The sequence below is a fragment of the Myotis yumanensis genome, unplaced genomic scaffold (genome assembly GCF_028538775.1).
Source record: "Myotis yumanensis isolate MYYU_CA2020_CCGP unplaced genomic scaffold, mMyoYum1.0.hap1 SCAF_12, whole genome shotgun sequence".
Lineage (NCBI taxonomy): Eukaryota > Metazoa > Chordata > Mammalia > Chiroptera > Vespertilionidae > Myotis > Myotis yumanensis.
Window position 1 is genome coordinate 40,849,178 of NW_027223763.1, and position 21,699 is coordinate 40,870,876.

Sequence of the window (21,699 nt, forward strand, 5' to 3'; positions counted from 1 at the left end):
TCCGGTAGGCTACATTAGAATGGGCGGCCAGAGAAGAGCTCTAAAGAGGTGACATAATCTGAGTCGTTAATGACAAAAAAGAATGAGCCATGCCAAATTCTGGGAATGTGCACCTCTGGAGGGAGGAACAGCTAGTGGCAATGAAAGGACCATCTTATATTGGAGCATAAGAAAGAATCCCAACGTTTGTGGACTTTACAATGAAAGAGCAAAAGTAGTAAGAGGTGAGCTCAGAGAAAAAGAAAAGAAACAGATCATATAAGGAATTAAAGGGCCTAGACAGGGATTTGGAATTCCTTCTAACTAAGCTACTGGAGGATTTTAAGCAAATGAGTACAACCAACCCCCAGGTCATATTTCCCAAGATGACTGTTTCATTTGCAAAAGAGGGACGGTGGGCCACTGGAGTGTCTTAGACCACAGAGTAGTGATATGTGCTTGCTGCTGCCTTCAAACTTTGTGTGGTGATCCGGGGTTGAGCGTAGACAGTGAGCTGGCGATGAAGTCAAAGAAACCTGACTTCCATGCTGTTGTCATGGGAAAGAAAGTCAGCTTGCTGGAATTCAGCTCCACCACTTGCCAGAGCCCTGTCAGCACCCTGGGCCTTCCTCGAAATCTCCTCAAAAGCCCCCTGCTTGTCTCTGCTGAGCTCTTGTTAGATTGTGAGCTTTATGAAGTAAGCACGATAGTCAATAAATCCTTCTATTTCCCAATGTACTGCACAGGGACTAGCCAGGATCCGTGTCTAGGAGTTTATTTAGTAGCATTCCGAGGCATTAATAGAATAAGAGGTTGACACTACCCATCCTGCCCTGTTTCTGGAAATGCCAGCAAGCTTCGTGGGGAGGGAGCTAACTCTGGGTCCAAAACTTACTGAGGTCACCATCCATTGCTTCAGTCATCCTGTGCGAATTGATGAGAATATTGTGAGCCATGATATTCAAGTCTGACCCCTACTCTGAATTAAAACCATACTCATTGGACTTCATTTATAGTAGTTCCCTCCTTATCCACAGTTTTGCTTCCCACAGTTTCAGATATTCATGGTCAACTGCTGTTCAAAAATACTAAATGGAAAATTCCAGAAATGAACAATTTGTATGTTTTAAGTCGCCCGCTATTCTAAATGGTGTGATGAAACCTTGCAACCCCCTGCTCCAGCCTGCTTGGGATGTGAGTCATCACTTTGTCCAGTGCATCCATATGCAGATGCCCCCTGCCTGTTAGTCACTTAGTAGCCATCTCAGTCATCACATCAATTGTCCTGGTATTGCAGTGCTTGTGTTTAAGTAACATTTTTACTTAATAATGGCTCCAAAACACAAGAGTAGTGATGCTGGCAAGTAAGATATGCCAAAAGGAAGCCATAAAGTGCTTCCTTTAAGTAAAAAGGCATGTCTATGTAGGGAAAAATAGTATATATAGGTTCGGTACTATCTGTGGTTTCAGGCATCTACTGGAGGTCTTGGAATGTATTCTCTGCAGATAAAGGGGAACTACTGTATTGACATCTAAAAAGTAGATCCCCCCTGACTGGTTTGGCTCAGTGGATAGAGCATCGACCTGCGGACTGAAGGATCCCAGGTTCAATTCCAGTGAAGGGCACATGCCCGGGGTTACTGGCTTAATCCCCAGTAGGGATCGTGTAGGAGGCAGCTGATCAATAATTCTCTCTCATCATTGATATTTCTATTTCTCTCTCCCTTTCCCTTCCTCTCTGAAATCAATAAAAATATATTTAAAAAATAAAATAAATAATAAAAAGTAGATCCCACCCTCTAAATCCTGAGATATCTTCTTCTTGCATAGTGTGTGTAAACCATGAGCCACAAAAGAATAATCTGATAAGAGAACATGAGTATCATACTTACATATCCATATTCTAAATCCCAGCACCAGCAGTAATTGCAAAATCTTACAAAACATGCCCGGAGAAAGTCCCCAATAAGGATTGTGACATAAGTGGTCAAAACATCAGAAACAGTCAGCCGCACAAATTCCTGTGGAGATATTATCTGCATTACAATTTGCATTTTTGTCTTTAAATGGTCCTAGTGTTGACAGCGAATTTGTCATGTTTCTAAACAGTATGAGCATGAAAACTGCAATTAATGGTAAAGAAACTAGTTAGGCATGTCTAGCAAATGAAGAATGTTTCACTCTTATTTTATTTGTCTAAAAATAATTATTTTCTGTTCCAAAATCACTGTATTAAAAGTCTTATTACTGAGAAACTTTTATAAGCATCACACAATATCCCAAAATAGGAAAATAGTGGCCATGTGGAAGTATAAAATTTAATCTGGCAAACAGCAATATTTATAAATTTTAAAGACAAACTTGGAAAAAGCACCTGCAGCATAGATGATAGAAGATTCATTTTTCTAACACATGAAAACTTTTTCAAATCAGTATGACAATAGATGGGTGATCCAATTAGGAAAAGAATTGGCAAATGTTGCGAACAAGAAATCCTCAGGAGAAAATACACTGTCAATTAAAACATTGGAAAATACTTAAGCCCCACAGTATTATAAATTAAAACAACAATCTGCTTTATTAGAACACCAATAGGTAGTAAACAACTCACTTTGTTTGAAAACAATCCTTCTGTTACGTGCAACTGTAAAAGGGGTATAAAAGGAGAACTTCCCTCAGTGAATGGATGTGAGGCATGCATGAGATAATGTATATGAAATTCACAGCCAGCACATGGTAAGCATTCAATAAATCTTAGCTGTATTTTATTAGTTTAAGCAATAAAAAATTGGGCCACACTTATGGAAGAACTATTGACTCTGCTCTTTTTTAATCCATTAATTGTCATGCACTTCTGTTTGTGATATTACCTGCCCCACCATTGTTTCCCAGCAGGGTCCTCGAGGTACATCTGCAGGGTGCACGTAAAAGGGTGCCCCGGTGCTATTTCCAGTGAGTGTTGCATTGTAGGCCTTGATCATGTTGGCTTCCCACAAGGTAATATTGACCCTTACTAGCTTTTCCTCTTCAATCTAGAAAGCAAGCAACAGCAACAAAAGTGAACATAACACAGATATCAAATGCATGTCTAGCAGTCTTGAGACTGGGAATGTAACAACACGCTGATGGCAATCCAGACACACGATTTACCTTGTTGTTGATCTCATCCAACAAGGCAAGAATAAATACATACAAGTTGCCCAAAAGAAGAGCAAAAATGCGTATCAGTAGCCATTTTAGAGCAATGAGGGGATGGTAGTCTTCCAATTCAGCAAACAAGTCAAACAATGTTGGACAGAACATCCCCAGGAGGGACATGACCATGTTCATCTACAAGGAGACACAAGGGATAAATTGGGTTAATAGTATTTAGAAATTATTATTGCTTTCCTCCAGACTTTTGCAAAGTTCCAGCTAGATACCTTTGATCTTTTATTAGACTGAAGAAGATTATCTCGTGCAGTTTTAAAATTTAATCTTAATAAAAAACATCAAAGTCAATATCAACTTACAGTCTCAAGATTTGGATGTATATGAGCTTGTATATGTGCCAGTAATGACAGTGTTTCCTGGTATAATGAGGGATGCAATTTACATCACTCACTACCCAAAGAACCCGTATTGTTCTGTATGGTAACTGATTCTGATATGATGATACACACTACACAACATATTTCCAAAGGCAATGGAAAATGATCTGCTTGAGAATGAGATCCAAATTAGAAATAATAACTTGACAATCATCAGCATATGAGTTGGTTTAATTAGAATGAATGACTTCCTTGAGATGGGCTCAGGACTAAACATTGAATTCTGGGACAGGCAAACTGTTAGGAGCAAAAGAAGAAGTGCTTTATCAAAAAAAAAACAACAGAGGACAATCAGGGAAACAAAAGAAGAACATATAGTATGATGTTATTGAAGCCACTGAAGCCAAGGCAAGACAGTTTCAAAAGGATGACTGGTTCATGATGCCAAAAGCAAGAGAATGATGAGAGAGAGAGGGGTTGGGGGTCGGGGCAAGTAGGAAATGTGTGGTCCTTCTCTCCTGACTGACTGGCATCCTTACGATTATATTATTTGGCTAAATTAAGTCAAAGGAAAAAAATCCAGAGCAGGTATTACTTTTATGGTGGAGAAAAAGCCTTCCTTAAACTAAAAAAAAAAAAAAAAAAATTTAAAAAAAGGATTTCTGGTAACGTTTCAGATGACATTAGCAACTGTCCTTCCTAAATACCTGGCTCAAACTGCCACCATTAAACATTTCCTATTTCCCCTTGTGGATTCCATATTTTGATTAGAAGTACTAGTCTATATTTAGAAAATAATTGTCAATACGCTTTTTCCATTTTTATTAAGAACATTATATATGCATGACCAACAGGAGCTAAAAATCAGCATAACATAAAATCAGCATGATATCATTTCAGCCTAAAGTAAAAACTTGGCAGATCTTATACAATCTTATATAAGATAAATTTAATTCTGGTTTATCAAATTTATAGTTATGCATAACTCCCCATTATTACCTTTGTTGGCTCCTAGGACTCAGGGATCTCCTAAAATGGGTATTAAACTGGTTCTTACAAAGAGTGACCCTTTTCATGATTGACAAGCAACTACCCATCCTTTACTGTGGTTCATTTATACAAAAATATAGTCAATATGAACCATAGACTAAAGTGGCATAACTGTGCCTATAAATATTATCACAACTATAAGAAAGAATGTTGACAGCAAATTTAGTAAAGGCTTTGAAGTTCATTTGTTTTAAGTAAATGAAATATCTCCACCAAATGACTGTTTCACAGGTTTCCATGAAATGTCTGTGTTTTTATAGTCTCTTAAATGAATGGCCTTCCATCTCCAATGTTACCATTGCTAAATATAGAATGCTTTTGTTTGTTAGTTTTTGTTGTAACTAATACCATTTTCTGTCTCAACATGTTTAAGGAGATTCTCTACTGTGAAGACTTAACCTTTTTGGTCTATGAGGCTCTGCAGAAATTTCAGTGTGGGAAGTCTATACTAAATCTACCCAAACTTTGAAAATGCCTAAGTTCTAAATGGTGCCACATTGCATGCTGGAACATTTTATTAAAGAGAATAGGCCTTAGCAACAATATATGATCAATGATTTCCTAATTTTAAATATCAACCTCTGACCTCCCTTCTCTGACCTGCTGAATGGGCAGATATGCTGGGGGGGAAATGACAATCTTATTTAATGCCTGGCAAAGAGTTAACCTTCCTAATTTGAATAGCATTCAGAGGGGGAGGAAAGAAGGCTAGGAGGAGAAAAGGGAGATAGGGAGTTAGGCTGCTAGTGAAAAAGAGAGAGAAGCCCAGACTTGCCCAAAGTGGGGGAGGCAATCTGAATGTGTCCACGAGATAAACACAGGAACCAAGGCTCTATCATCGCTGCTTCAGAGAATTCTGGCAACAAATGGATCTTTCAGTTACAGATGCAGGATCTACAGAGAAATCAGCGTAAGTTCATGAAAAGAGTGTGGGGCTTGAAACCAAGAATCCTAGGTTTTAACTCACTTTTCTCCATAGTTCTGTGACCATGAACACATCACCTAATCTCCCGAGAGTCCTCATCCTCTTGTAAACTATACTGGTTGGAATACATGTGTGCTAACATCTCTCCCAACTGTAATGTTCCAGAATGTCCCAAAATGAAGGACAGCCAGTAGACAGCTTTGCAAATAAGGCTGGGATAGCGTGGAAAATGTGGGACAGGGTTGGCTAACTCACAGGGCAGATGGAGGAAAGAGGTAGAGAGTGGCCTTATTTAATGTTCTGCCATAGAAGCATAACCCACAAGATCTCAAATGTCAGGTTCTAAGCACATAAAAAGCATGCAGAGACGAACTTCATTTTTTTCCCACCACCCAAGGGTGTCAGGATCTTGCTGCGCAAATTCCTGGGATCTCTTCACAGCCCAAAAGATGAGGTATCCACTCCCGGCAAGTGTTAGAAACACGAAGAAGTTAGCGAGAAACCTCAGGAATCTGATCAAATGGACGTTTTCTTCTACTTGGGCCGCTCTCTCTTCGATTATAGCTTCCTGAAACCAGGAAAAAGAGAAATATCGGAGCTACACAAGTATCATGAACTCAGGAATTAATTTTTCTAACATCAGAATGTAAAATGTGAAAACAAACTAAATCTGGGATTTCACAAACCAGTGAATATTGCCAGTAAGTGAGAACAAGTGAGAGAAAGGAGGAATTCTTACAAACCATCTCTAGCCACTCTAATAGGATAGTCTTCATTCTAAATTCTCTTCCAGTACAGTTTTCTAAAAGCTACAAAATAATACTTCAAAGTCATCTTAAATATTGAGCATTGTTCTGTTATATAAAATATCTGATTCTGATTACTAATGGTCCTCTATTTTAAGCCAATGGCATTATTTTAATACCAAACGTAGAGAAGAGATAGTGCTGTTGTGGGTCATCAGATATTTTCCAGTCATAATCAGAACTCTGCCCAAGTCCCAGTAGGCAGAAATGATGAGTTAATCTTTCTTTTAATTGTCAAGATACTTTGTTAGCTGGAACATATGGAATTGCTCCCATTTTACTCTGACAAATATAAAGAAAAGCCCTAGGCGGTTTGGCTCAGTGGATAGAGCGTCGGCCGGCAGACTGAAGAGTCCCAGGTTCTATTCCGGTCAAGGGCATATGCCTGGGTTGCAGACTTGGTCCCAGTAGTGGGCATGCAGGAAACAGCCAATCAATGAGTTTCTCTCATCATTGATGTTTCTATCTCTCTCTCCCTCTCTCTCCCTCTCTGAAATCAATAAAAAATACATATATTAGAAATACAAAGAAAAGACTCTGGAAGGTGGCCATCTTTACCTTAAAGTTCATTGTGATAGAATTGAATTTGTTATCTGCTGTTTCCGGATTGCCGATCAGGTAGTCCCAGCTGCAGAACACCTTCCAGCTGAAGTTGAAGGTGTTGTCATCACCACCCCCATCGTCACCAATATTTTGGGTCATTCTATAAAAACAGGAAGTTTAATCCAGCAACCAGAATACAAAAAGGGGGGAGAATAAAGGGAATGTTAAAACATCATAAGTACAGGTTAATTAGAGAAGCAATAGCTAAAAGACATATTTTCAAACACTTTTTTTAAATAACCAGAAAATAGAAGTTTATTTTTAAATTTTGTTTTAAGTTTTTACACTGTGCATTTGTCAGGCTTTCAAGATTAAAAGACTTGATGATTTTAAAAATTAAACAGGTTATATAAAAATACATATTTTTATTTGTTTTCCTAAACTGTTTTCTTAGCTCATATACTAGGCTCTTAACCTTTTGTGGGATAAGGCTCTCTTTAGAAATCTGAAGGAAACCATCAGGTCCCTCCCAGGAAAAGAAAATATGGGTAGCTCTGACACTGTTCTACACAACTTCAATGGTTCCCAGACCCCCTGAAGCCTCGAGATGGACGAAGCCAGGTCAGGTCAGGAAATCACTGCATACATTTCAATTCTCCCTAGAATGTCCTCCAAAAAAGTGATTGCACCAAATGCATGACATTTCTCCATTACTCTGCAACTCTTGATTAAAAATCAAGATAGTAGTTGCACATATTCTACTCAGTGATTTAAAAAATATTTTTTTGGCTTGGAAAGTTTAAATGCACTTACTTGCACATTTATTTCAGTAGTTAGAGAACTGTGTTATACATATTCCACTTCCTTTTCCCCCTAATCACTAAAAATAGCAAAACTGAAATTTCATATGATACATATTATAAAATGGTCCTATAAGGCTTTGGTTTTTAAAATATGACAGTGATTATGGAACCCAAAAAGAAAGAAGCAATATGATATAAATGTGACATCATAGGTTGATAGGCATCTCTAAGGTCATCTAAATTCCCCCAATGTCCCCACCCCTTATGAAAGTTTATCTATTTTAAATGGGCTAATGTGTTATGAAAAAATAACCAAATATAATTTGGTTCAAATAGATCTTACAGTCAAATGGCTGTAGGTAGGTCACTGGGTATGTCTAATATTATTTTATCATCTGTAAAATAATTAAACTACTACCTACTTTGTAATGTTTAAGGATTAATAGATAAATATATTCTCTCTTTTCCTAATTTAAAAATATTTATATGCATGTATTAAAGCTGGTTTATGGTATAAATAGGTTTTTAATATATAGAGGATAGTCTATGTGGACAAAATTTTTAACACTATTTGAGGCTTGTATGTGCACATTATTTAGGTATTCAATGCTCTGCTTGTTAGCTTTGTCTATTATGGCCAGTCTCATAAACAGAAAAAGAGGTATATCTAATCTCAATGAACCCTACAACAGGTGAAAGTCTTGGGAACTCCTGTTGGGATAAAACAGACAGCAAGAGCCATCTCAGTAAGGCATGCCTGCCCTGAATGACTCAGTTATTTCCAGTAGTTTGCTGCTCTGGATATGCCAAAATCTTTAGCTCAAAGAACTGTTTTTAATAGGAACAATTAGATATTGAAATTATAGCACCTTTACTTTGTGATACAAAACTTCAAAGAGATGAGGACAACATATGAAGGGGCTAATGGCCTCCATGTTATGCAACTTTACATTATGCTGTATTAATTTGCTTTTAATACATATGTAACTTTTGACTATGAATATTTCTAAGCTTAGTAAGTGGTTAGTAATGTACACTGCCTCAGAAGGAAGGAAGGAAGGAAAGAAGGAAGGAATAAAGGAAATAAGAAAGGAAGGAAGGAAGGAAGGAAGGAAGGAAGGAAGGAAGGAAGGAAGGAACTAAGACTATAGTGATCAACCATCTTGGTTTGCCAGGGACTAAATGGGTTTCCAGGGCACAGGACGTCAGTGCTAAAAGAGGGAGAGTCTTGAGCCAATAAAGTTAGTCACCCTGTCTTAAAACCTCAAAGAATTTTCTTGGATTTCCATGTCATATTATCTTCCAATTTCCCTATTAAATAATTAAAATTAGATATTGGCCACCATTTTATAGATGAGGATGCCTAGACAAACAGTATGGGCAAGATGTTGAAGTCCATCCATAGACTAATTGATTTCAAAACCTAGATTCCTTCTATTTGATTTGAATAATGTAACTCATAAAGCCACCGATGTTTATTCCAATAATATATTCTATTGGGGTGGGGATGAGGGGAGGCAATGATAAATGATTTTGTACAATCACTTATATCTCATTAATTCTCTTTCTACCAAGCCTTGTTCCCAAAGCTAGGAGTGGGTGGGAGGTATGAATTGCTTTGTAACTGTTTTGCAATACATAATAACGAGTTTAAACCACTGGCCAATCAGGTAACAAACAACCAAAGGTCCATGCTAGAGGGAGGGACCAAAACCAGGCTGGTTTCATCAGCATAATATGAATGACTTTAAGAGAGAAAATGTGGATTTTGTGCCCTGCAACTATGCTAAATGGCATCTTTAAGCTAGTTAGGAAAAACTGCCATTTCCTCTAGGCTGGCATTATCCAATATGGTCACCACCAGCAACATGTGGTCACTGAATGCTTGAAATGTGATAATATAAAATACACACAAGACTTCAAAGTCAGTACCAAAAAAATCTTCAATAATAATATTATTTTAATTATATGTTAATGCATTTGCTATATTGAATAAAATATATTATTAAAATTAATTCAATGTTTCTCTTCCCTCCTCTCTCTCAAAAAAATCAATAAAAGTATTTCTAAATTAAATTAATTTACCTGTGTAAATTAATACGGCTCCTAGAAAATTTTAAGTGAGATGTGTGGTTCATCTTGTATTTCTTTGCACAATGCTGTTCTATAATCTTAAAATTCACCAACTAGAAAATTATTGTAATGAATACACAAATCCATTAATGTGCAACCGCATAAACCTATGTGACTGCTCTGTCATTGGGGTTACATTTGATTCTTCAATAATCCAATGGGTTATAATCCTAACAAAATTATCGACAGTTATTAATTATTTGCCACCAGCCAGACATGTTCTCAGTATTAACTCATTTCATGTATTAACTCATTTAGTCCTCATGGCCGTCCTAAGACCAAGGTGTTATTACAACTCTATTAAGAAGGAAACTAGAGAACAGAACATTTGTGTAAGTTGTCAAAGGTCTTTTAGTCCATGGTAGAGCTGGGATTTGCATCCATGCAGACCAGCTGGGGATACACAGCCGCTGCAGAATCACTGAAAAGAGCTGCGTAACTGGACATACACAAACTTCCTTGCCCAGTGACTAAGGACATTGAAGGACCAACTCATAAATGATCCGCATGAGGTCTCTCTAATGTGACTGGCACCCTGACTTTAGTCTTGCCAAATCAAAATGGGGGGGGTGTGCGGGAGGCAGCCGATCAGTGATTCTCTCTCATCATTGATGTTTCTATCTCTCTTTCCCTCTCCCTTCCTCTCTGAAGTCAATATATATATTAAAGTTAAAAAAAATATGGTAAAGATTAGAAATATCTTAGATTTTTGGAATGTAATAATACTGTATTAGGTAGATAGATAACTAATACTAGGTATTTAAGATCTCTGGTTACACTTGGGCAGTAGATAAATATTTTGGATGTGGGGTCTCCACGAAGGCTTTCATCATGTCATGAAGAGGCTTAAAAACTAAGTATGACAGTGTTCTTTGGTGGAACAGTCACTGTGACAGGGACAAGACCCAAAGTGTGTCACAGACTTGGACCCTCAGACAAGGCCCTTCCCTGAAGTGAAGCAAAGGGTCAGTTCTCCCTGTGCAGAGTCAACTAAAAGGGTTGGGCTGAAACGGGTTTGGCTCAGTGGATAGAGCGTCGGCCTGCAGACTGAAAGGTCCTGGGTTCGATTCCAGTCAAGGGCATGTACCTGGGTTGCGGGCACATCCCCAGTAGGAGGTGTGCAGGAGGCAGCTGATCGATGTTTCTCTCTCATCGATGTTTCTGACTCTCTATCTCTCTCCCTTCCTCTCTGTAAAAAATCAATAAAATATATTTTAAAAATAAAAATAAAAAAAAATAAAAGGGTTGGGACATTAATTGAGGTGTCTCTCTTTTTCTCCTAAGCTAGAGCAGAGAACTGGCTGAAGGGCAGGTTGCTCATAGCCCCAAACAACTGTGCTAGGTTTCCGCAGAGTGTTACAAATACGGGGGGGGAGTAGGTTCACAGTTGTGAGTACATGACACACCATGTTTATCCTTGTATTATTATTTATTTATCATTGCATTATTTTCCATACATACAACTGTAAACCTACTTTACCCCCACCCTATGCATTTCAGGCAGAGGAAAAAATTGTTGTTTCATCAGTTCCCTATAAAATTCTTCCTCTTGCTCTAATAAATCCTTTTCTAAGACAAACCATGATGATACTGTTGATCATGATGGTCTCGTGGGGGCCATTTGTTTTTGCCGCGTTATGCAGCTGAAATTTTTTGGATGAGTGATTATACTGGCTTTAAAAAAAGAACAGAGAACAACCGTTTCTGCCTATTGAACTGGTTCTGCAAGTCACAAACCTCTCTACACAAAACGAGGGGTCAGCAGCTGTTTCCCTGTCTTGTTTGCAACATTGATTCACACGTCAAAGTACAAAAAGGCACATTTTAAAAATATGCTTAAACACAGGACGGGTATGCAGTGAGATGACCTAAAGGCCGCAGCCATGTTCAATCCTTTTGTTTGGAGGATATAATAGTCTAAGCATCGGTACTAGAACGACATTTTATCTCATAGACTGCATCCTCTTCAGTGGTTCTCAACCTGTGGGTCGCGAACAATGAAAATACAACCTGCATATCAGATATTTACATTCCGATTCATAACAGTAGCAAAATTACATTTATGTAGTAGCAACGAAAATAATTTTATGGTTGGGGGTCACCACAATATGAGGAACTGTATTAAAGGGTCACGGCATTAGGAAGGTTGAGAACCACTGCAAATGTAAAATAGAAAAAAAATTACATCCATTCTCCAGTTTAATTCCAGAAATCATTGCCTGCTTCCCAAGAGCCCAATGAAACTTACGCTTTAAGGACAACCACAAAGCTGTATCCAATGCAGCTGATCCCCACCAGGAAATAGGAGAGCGGCATCCTGAAATTCATCCATCCAATTGTTCGCTGATTGTCGTAATAGCCATAAAAGAGCACGGAATACTGCGCCAGGCCCTAAAATCCAACAACAAAGCCACTTAGCAGATGCCATGAAGAGAAACTCAAAGGAAAAGAAAGATGGATTTTTAAAAGGAATGACAAAATGACATTAATTTTCAAACTTGGGAGATGTCTCTGACATGAGCCCCATTGTTGTGCTTCAGAGAGTGAATGTTTCAGCTGCCACATTGATTGGCAGTTACTCGGTTTACTTGAAATTCAGGGACTTCTAAATAGACCCAATGTTTAATCAAGTACAGGTTTGCTCAGCTGTGGAGCCATTACCATGAAATGCCCATTGATTAGAACATCAAAACAAAAGGAAAGACACTCACAGATAGATAACAGATTGACAGCTGTCAGAAGGGAGGGGCATTGCAGGGATGGGTGATAAAGATGAAGAGATTTAAGCAACAACAACACAAAACAAAAAAACCTCATGGAGACAGACAACAGCATGCTGATTACCAGAGGGAAGGGGATGGGGGGAGGTAGAAGATGGTAAAGGGGGGATAAATGGTGATGGAAAGAGACTTGACTTGGGGCGGTGAGCACACAATATACTATACACATGATGCATTATAGAAGCATACACCTGAAACCTATATAAGTTTATTAACCAACATCACCCCAATAAATTCAATAAAAAGTTTATGGTGTCATCAGATTTATAATTTTAAGAACTTGCTTGATATTTGGGGGAGGGTGTGAAACATGCTTCCTCCAATTGTGATGGCAGGTTCCACTTCCAGTCTCCTGAGCCACAGTTAGACTGGTTCTCCTACCCCCCAGAGCTGTGTCTTAGCTTGCGTGAGGAACAGGTGAAGTGAGCTGCACAACCTTCTATTCATCAAGACTATTACATCCCATAACCTCCCATAACCAGCATGTTTATCTCTTCCAAAAATTACCCAGTGGGGTTAGAATCACCATTTCCCCAAGTCACCTGAGGGGGACATACACAGAACATGGGCATATTCTGAGGCTGCTTCCTTTATAGTCCTTCCATCTTTCTCTCCTCCTCTTACTCACTGTGCTTTCTCACTCTCTGCATGGAAGCATTGCTTCTGTGTTACTATATATCCACTTCCTGAGCTTCTGCCTGAGTTTATCTCTCAGGCAATAACTTAAAATGACTGTGCTATATAAAGTGAGGGGACAGTAACTTGCCAATGTGGGGCTTCCTCTTGAGGTCAAGTGAGTCACCCTTGAATCTGAAAAAATTAAATTGGCTGGCTTTAACATCATTTATACCAAGCCAGGCACTTTGAAGCCCACTGTTGAAGAAAGGAGGAGAGGAAATGGAGGGGAAGGGGGAAGAGAAGGAGGAAGAAGAGGAAATGTCCTAGATGCTAATTTCCAAGGGAAGAATTAAGAGAAGTAATTTAGAAAATTGCCTTAAAAAAAAGATTATGCCTAGTTCAAATCAGAAGCCACCTGAAATCTGAAAAAGAAAAACAAAAAACTATTGCTCCCAAAATCTGCAGTAAATTTATTTTTTAATACTCTGTGAGAATTAGAAGGGGGGAAAAATTCCAGAAAAATCTCAGAAGAGCTCCTGGACTTAAGTAGGATCAGGATGGGACGGGAGGGGTATAGCTCAAAACCAAAGTGGTTCCCTGCACCATATCTGCCTGTATCTGCATTTTTCAGCTCAAGAAAAGATAACTCCAAACCCCAGAGAAAATGTGAGGCTAAGCAACTAGTAGAAACCCCAAATAGAGAAAGCAAGTGAGCTAATCTCATGTCTAAGATAGGAAAGGATACCAAATAGACCTGAACTGGCCAACTGCCCAAGACCCAGAAATTTCAGGAGAATAATCATCGGGAAGAGTTCCCTGCATTTGGTTCCATGCCATATATATGTTTTTATTGATTTCAGAGAAAGAAAGGGAGAGGGAGAAAGAGATAGAAACATCAATAATGAGAAAGAATCATTAATTAGCTGCCTCCTGCCCCCTCTCCCCCACTGGGGATCAAGCCTACAACCTGGGCATGTGCCCTGACCGGGAATCGAACCATGACCTCCTGTTTGATGAGCCGACGTCAACCAATGAGCCACACCGACTGGGCCATGACATCTTCTTTCACATTCATCTAGGTAAGGTCTCTGCTTCCTCTCAGCTATTTTAAATCCAATGCCCTGTCCAGAACCTTCAAACTGGCCCTCTTGTCCCCAGGGAATAACAGACCCTGGTAAGTACTGGCACTTGGCCCCTTGTATAGTTTAAAGATATCCTGAACTGTTTCATTTTTTCCATAACTATAAGGCATTCATTTTATAATTATTTCCTGCAACTGACTCTTACCTCATTTCCATGCTACAGTCCTGACAACGGTGATAATGGTTGCAGTAATAACATCAATCAATACATTTTGTTGAGCACTTTGCATGTGCTTAAACCCTGACTTCATCTCACAGAATCCTCACAAGAACCCAAGGAAGTCACTACTGTCAGGGGAAATAGTTTCCCTCAACTCTTGATGAGTTCTTCCATGTGCAGAAACCCAGAAATGTAATGCTCCCAGCCTCTCTCCATTGCCTCATGCTAGCCCCAGGGAGGAGAAACCATCTGAGAGAAGGGCATGCAGGAGCAAATGGGCATGATGTGGGCCACTGCTCCTCCTCCTCCTGCGAGAGCACAGGCTGTGCTCTGTCCCTGTAGGGGGAGGCCTGGCCTGGCCTAGACTGGGACGCCAACTTGCCCATAAAAAGATACCACGTTCTTTAATATCTGCTTTAACAAGAATAAAAGCGGCATGTTGACCTCTACCTTTAGCTTATCTGTGGTTAGCACACAACCTGGTTGGATAGGGAGGAATGTTATTTATAACAACACACACACACACACACACACACACACCTCCCTGCCCATCTCAGTAACTTGTCCAAGTTCCCCTAGCTAGTAAGTGACAGAGTGTGAACTTGAACTGGGTCTGTCCAATACAAATCCTATATACTTAACCACTGTGCTATACTCCTTCTCCTGTGCTTTCTTTGCCTACCAGGCCTTGTATCATGCCAGTGCCATACATTCCCAGTTAAACAAAAATACAAGGAAATCCTACCAACTCAGCAGGAACTTTTAACCTATATCCCAGGATTGGTCTCTGGAGGTGCCAGGATCTCTTGGAAAAGACCCCAGTGCTCCTTTTGAAAAGATTTCAGAGGACCTCATCTCTCTGTTCATAAACATTACATCTTTTTCTAATTCATAATGATGCCTCCAAAATAACATGAAAGGAGAAAGGAGCTATCCAGCAAGCAGCTGGTGAGCTTGTTAGGTCAGCACAATAGCCACTGGGGCAGCTGGCTCATCTGGTGTATGCACCATCAACATATGTTCAGTGCCTGGCACTTCATAAATGTTAGATCACATCCAAAGTTGCAAGGGCCCTGCGTTTTTTGGAATCCTGATAATTTGACAAAGGCTTCTTCAGTTTGCCTGTTACTTCATATGCAGTCAAGTATAAATGAAAGAGGCAATATTGATGAGCATAATTTTTAAAAGCTTTATCCAATCCATCTTGAGGGGTGGCTTTAAACAGGAGTCGAAAAGCTTACGAGAGGAACACCCTCCCCTTCCACCCAGCCGGCCCACCACACTCCTCACATTTTTCTCCTCTCCTTAAAACTCCAACAGCAGACATCTGGAAGTGACTAAAATAGCAGTGACTCCTAGCCCAGCCAAGGTTTGACTCGGTTTCCATGTCAGCATGCATGGCTTTCTGTGTGGGAGCTCTCTCCCACCCCAAAATCTGTGACAGAGAAACCACAGTATGAGCCAAGTTTCAAATGAGCACAGAGAAGTCCTGTCCAACTCTGGGCTCCATGCATCTGCATCGTCTATTAAGACTCTAATTTCTGTTTCAATGCTGCAGCTGGTCTAGTCTATAGCCGCTGACACCCTTTGATAAGAAAGAGAATGCTTTGATGATGTAGTTGCTAGGAAACAACCCATGTAATTATTTATCTAAGTAACTTTTATTTGCCAAACACTATACATAGGTGAAGTAGAGACTGGATTATAGAGGCCCTCAAGAGAGTTCTGCCTACAAAATATTTTCTTCATAAGTACTTATCACCTGAAATTATATTAGAACTCCACCCCTGTGGTGTTTCTCATGACTACAAATAGAATGAAAGAAACATTCTATCCCCAGGATGGTAAATGAGTTTCAATATCCTTAGCAATTCTGTTTAAGTTTTAGCTATTATCAGACCATTATTTTGAAGAAGAAAAAAAAATCATGAAGTCAAAACTGATAAGAAAGGAAGATGTAACTTCCATGTGTGCCAAGACATGAGAGAGTACCGCACAAGTTGGGGTACAGTTCTATTTCTCTGAGTTGTTAACAGTCGATTTATACCTTAGTGTTAAAAGTTTCAAGCATGGATGAAACAGAGGTGATGTCACAATATCTGATAGAGTGGGACACAGGAGAGAAGCAAGACATGAAAGGCTAACAACACCCCAAACCAAGGTTAACTAACTTCACAAGAACAGCAGCCAGCCTAGCACTTAGGGGCTACATGCTGATATCTAGCCCAGGGCCACCCTCCTTCTCTCCAATCAGACTCAGCAAGCTTCCACCTAATGCTCTGCTCACCTCTGAGCTTACTTTCCTTTTGCCACAACCCAGATCCAGAGTTATGAAACGAATGCCATGTGGCTCTTCGCGAGGGTATATGTGTTGATGCCCTCAAACCTCTTCCTCCCTCCCAGGCAGGTGGCACTGCTGCTGACACCTTCCCCCTGCTGGCTTGTGGACGCCTTGCTCTCACAACCAGGGCTCCCTCTTCCTGCCTCTCCGCATATAAACCTTTTTTGCATGGGAAATAGAGTTAATTTACTGGATCCTCTCAGGACTCCACTAAACTTCAACACTGAATCCTTCCTCCATGTGCCTCCATGTACTTTGATACATATCTGTTAGTTTGGGACTGTCACATTGGATGGCACATCCAATTAGATCATAAGGCCCCTGTGGGCAGGGATTATATGTTAGTTATCTTTTTATTCCCAGCATCTGACATTCAACTTATGCTTGCGGAATGACTGAATGAAAAAAAGAAATTGCTTCTGGTGGTCATTAGCAATCCTCAGTTAGATTAAGTTCCTTTAAATTTTCATCTAAACCACTCTTTTCTCATTTTCTGCTCTCTACTACCCATTTTAATAAAATAGAGTAAATCATTCAAGACAGCAGCATGACTGAGAATAACAATCTCATGTTAGAATATAATAAATCAAAACACCAAAAAAATGTCTGAGAGACACTAAAGCTGGCAAAGTGCTGTAATTTTTTCTACTGTCTAATTGCCTAAAACTCTTACAAAATGAGACATCTCAAGTGCTATAAAATGAGCTGCTATGTATGATTTCTTCCCACGTAGGAAAACCGGTCTTCTTTTATTTCACAAGGTAGACATTAAAAGCATTATATTATGGGTGTTTGTTGTTCTTTGATTTCTGGACTTGTAAATCTACCCATTAGTTCTTTGAAGTCATGCAAAATGAAGCATTGTGAATTCATATATGAAAAGCAATAGATGTGGTCACTGGGACATAGCCCATACTGGGAATTACCTTAGTATTATCTATTTAAGGATGAGTTTTTTGAAAAAATAAAAATATTTTTAGAAGTAGAGAAAATATTGAGACTACTTAGAAAAAAAAATGAATGAATTCAGAAATTTTCAATCCCATATTAGTAGCCCACATTTTATTTCAAATATTTAAGATTAGCAAACATAATTAATTTCAAGTACAGTTTATAATGTCTATTAGAGATATATGATGCTAGAACTTAGGATAAAGATTTTACTGAATTGCTTTCAAATGTTTATAAATTTAAATATTTGTTACAGTAGATGTACTTGACTCATGATTTCGGTGTTATTTGCACTATGCGATATAATTTAATAGTTTACAAGGTTCTAATCTAACTCAATGGCTCAGCGTTTAATCTATTAGGTGGACAGCCAGTATTTAGATGTCAGCAATTCCTACCAGGTAAATTGAGCTCTTCCAAACAATCTTAGTTCCTCACTTGATCATAATGATAGATTGTCCTTTGGTCTCACATTCATTTTTTCTTCATCCAATCTGTTGAGTTTTTCAAAATTCAAGTCTGATAATGCCACTATCCATCCACCACCCACTTAAATTATTTTTAATTGCTCGAAGGAAAAAAATTATCATGGCCTAGATTGTAGACAGCCTCACATGGTTTTATAACCTTCTGTCTCTCCACTGCCATTTGCCCCTGACTACAGACCCCAAGGAATTTGTTCTTCAAGTTTAAGAAACCAGAAGGAAACCAAGAAAGCTAAAATAAGACCCAGCGATCTCTCCCATCACATTATAGACACGTCATACAGAAGTCCAGGAGCAGCAGGTTAAGAAAGCTATGAAACAAGAGAAAGAGCCTAGGACCTGGAACAGAAAATAAGACACCTCTCCTTTTAATCCAACCTCATGAGCCTTTGAACCAGAGGGACCTGCACTGGACACTGAGGAAGTAAAGCAAATACAGGAGCCAAGATGGACAGCCCTTAGATCCTTCCAATCCCAGTCCATGTGCCTGCACAGGGCCCCCCTCTGCTCAGTGAAGTCTTCAAAAGAGTCTTACTATGGGTACAGAATAGAGGATCCTCACCCCTTTCAATCTATGACCTCCAGGCCAGGGATGAGTATATCTCAGAGTGCACTTGGGAATCTACAAGCCCATATTCGTCTCCAAGAGGCCTAGCAGTCTGGCTTGGGGTCATTCTTTTGCCCTCACCAATGGATAATTTATGATCTAGGGGGTTCAGTCTCCTCTGAGTCAGCACTTGGCTAGGTTGAAACAATGGCTGTGGCAGGGAGGTTATGTTAGTGTGTTTAAAGCTTGTTGAAACTAAATACCAACAACAGCAACAGTTCTGATCTAGTCACATTTTCAGAGCCAGGAGACCCTGTAGCAGCCCTGTGGGTGTGCTGCTCAGATCCCCTTCAGAAGACAGTCTCCAGCTGCCACCACTTTGGATTGACCCAGAAAGATCCTGATGTGTGATGTGTTCATCCGGGGACCACACACACACACACACACACACACACACACACCAGGATGTCTCCAGCCAATGACCGAGCATGGCGAGGAATACTAGAGCCAGGTTATTCTTCAGTGACACGGGAGTCCTCCAATGGTCATTTCTTGCTAGGAGACTAACCATTAGCCCAGCCAAGACTTTTTTCAGAATGGCGCTACCGTCTGAGACTCTTCCTACCCAATCTTCCTTTCCTCTCTCCTTCCCCGGTTGTCAGACCTGCTTTGCCATCTGAAGACTCTCCCCTCACCCCAACCCCAGCAGGCTCATTTTCCCCTTTCTCACCTATAGTCATCCCCTGCCCCGTTTCTCCTGCAACTAATATTGTTTTTGGCGTCTCTTTCTCAGGAATCCTGAAATGATTTATCCTTTCAAAGGACCCCCTGAAAATAAAGATGCATTTGAACTGCTTCAATATTCTTAAAGGCAAAGGTGTGTTATTCCATGTATGAATCATAAAAAATATCTCTCCTAAATGTGGTCAGTACAATAAAGGAAGAAAGAACTTAAGACAACTGAGATATGTCTGTGAGGAGATGCTCTCACTTTGAAGATCATTACTTTTAAAAGAGCTGTTGACGCTGATAAAATAAGGAACTAACTGCTGTTTGTTAACATTCAGAAAGTCTGTGACAGTCTCCCTCGAGGACAGGCCTAAGGAGGAGATGTGGCAAAAGTGGGCAATGCAGAGGAATCGGCTTTGAATTTGACATGAAAGTCAGCCACATTTTAGCTTGAATTTCAGTTCTCCTCTAATTAGAAGTGCTGTCTTTGGCAAAGTAACTTCTCTGAGTCTTAATCCCCTCAACTATACAATGATTATTGAGCTTCATCTTGAAGGGTTGTTATAAAATGTAATGTCTGGGTCTGATTAACACATAGTAGTTGTTAATTTTCCCCTCCTGCACAACAGAGCTTCCCCCACCTCCTGCATCTATGAAGACAGCAGAGCAGGGAAGGAAAAGGTGATGTACCATTTACCCATATGCAGTGTACAAGATGCCCTCAAGCTGGAAAGCTAAGTGCATTCCCCTTTATCACAGCTCAGATCTTTACCCATATGATCTCACAGTCTGATGTCAGCTCAAGCTTTTCCAAATTCCACCTCAGCTCTTCACTCTCTCCATATCTAAACTATACAGTCTCTTCCTCTTTATCATTCCTGTATCATCCTTGTGTCTCCAAGTATCTTGCCAACATATGCATCTTCTTCTTACTGACAAACTCCTTCTCCTAATTCTACAGCTTCAAATGAAGCCATTTCTGCCAATATGATTCATAGCATACCAATTAGATAATCTCCCTATTTCTTACTACCTTAATAAAATGTATTTCCCCCTGATCAGTAAGATCAATCACTAGGTACTCAATAAAAGGATTAAAATTATGGTGCTTTGAGAAGCCCTAAGACTGACTGGCTTAGCATATATCAAATGGTACTTGTCTACTATCAATTAAAGGGAATTTGGATGAGTTGTGATACATGCTTATAAGTCACAGATCTCTGAGCTTCCAAGGAGTTATTCTGTCGGGGAAGAGAGTTTAAGGGGAAGTTTCCAGCTTCCAGCATGAAGTTCAACAGAGAAGCAGCTCCCTACAACCTCCCCCACCTCCATCCTAAAGGGTTTTCTGACCTTCCCATTTTATAGCTTCCTCTACCACAAGAGGTCATGCCTGCATCTATTAACCGTGTTCTATAAATATTTCCTGCTTCTTTCTTTTTTTAAAACAATTTGGTATATATATATATATATATATATATATATATATATATATATAGTTGATTTTTTACAGAGAGGAAGGGAGAGGGATAGAGAGTTAGAAACATCGATGAGAGAGAAACATCCATCAGCTGCCTCCTGCACACTCCCTACTGGGTATGTGCCCGCAACCAAGGTACATGCCCTTGACCAGAATCGAATCTGGGACCCTTGAGTCCACAGGCCAATGCTCTATCCATTGAGCCAAACCAGTTAGGGCTCCTGCTTCTCTTTTCCTGCATCTCTATGGCACTGTTTTGCTAAGCTGGCACATTAATCTTCTAAGATGCAACAAACCAATCCATGGCCCGATTAGACTGTTCAGGCACCAGTCATCTCTTTCCTGGGCCTGAGACATGTCTTTCCCCTGGCACCCCTGGAAGTGCAGAATTCTGAGTTTTCAGGGATCTCAAGGACATTTGGTCAAAGGTCTCCTCCATGGTGTCATAATAGATGGAATCCTGGGCTGTCCGCTTACATCATCTCATAATACAGAGCAGGCTCCTTTATGAGGTAATTGTTCTGATGATCAAGTAGAGAACTCAGGCAACAGTAAATATCGAACCTGTCATTTAGTTTGAGAAGCTAATTTGGGAAATGCACGCTTACTATAAAAGGTGAAAATGGGATCCAACTGCTTCACCTCCTTCTCCCTTTGTGAGGAAGATGTAGCACTAAATGAAGTCAGTTTGTGTTCCAGG

At 39.7% G+C, this 21,699-nt stretch overlaps 1 protein-coding gene across 1 annotated transcript in view; it reads right to left on the reverse strand.

Moving 5' to 3' along the window:
* The window catches only part of TMC1 (transmembrane channel like 1), a 233,944-nt gene that overhangs the window by 27,439 nt on the left and 184,806 nt on the right, over positions 1-21,699 (reverse strand). Inside the window, exons 10-15 of the mRNA XM_070431495.1 lie at positions 12,018-12,160; positions 6,849-6,993; positions 5,858-6,052; positions 3,130-3,309; positions 2,850-3,011; positions 1,872-2,000 (exon numbers count right to left, since the gene is read on the reverse strand). Coding sequence (XP_070287596.1) covers positions 1,872-2,000; positions 2,850-3,011; positions 3,130-3,309; positions 5,858-6,052; positions 6,849-6,993; positions 12,018-12,160 — 954 coding nt within the window. The remainder of the gene's footprint in view (positions 1-1,871; positions 2,001-2,849; positions 3,012-3,129; positions 3,310-5,857; positions 6,053-6,848; positions 6,994-12,017; positions 12,161-21,699) is intronic.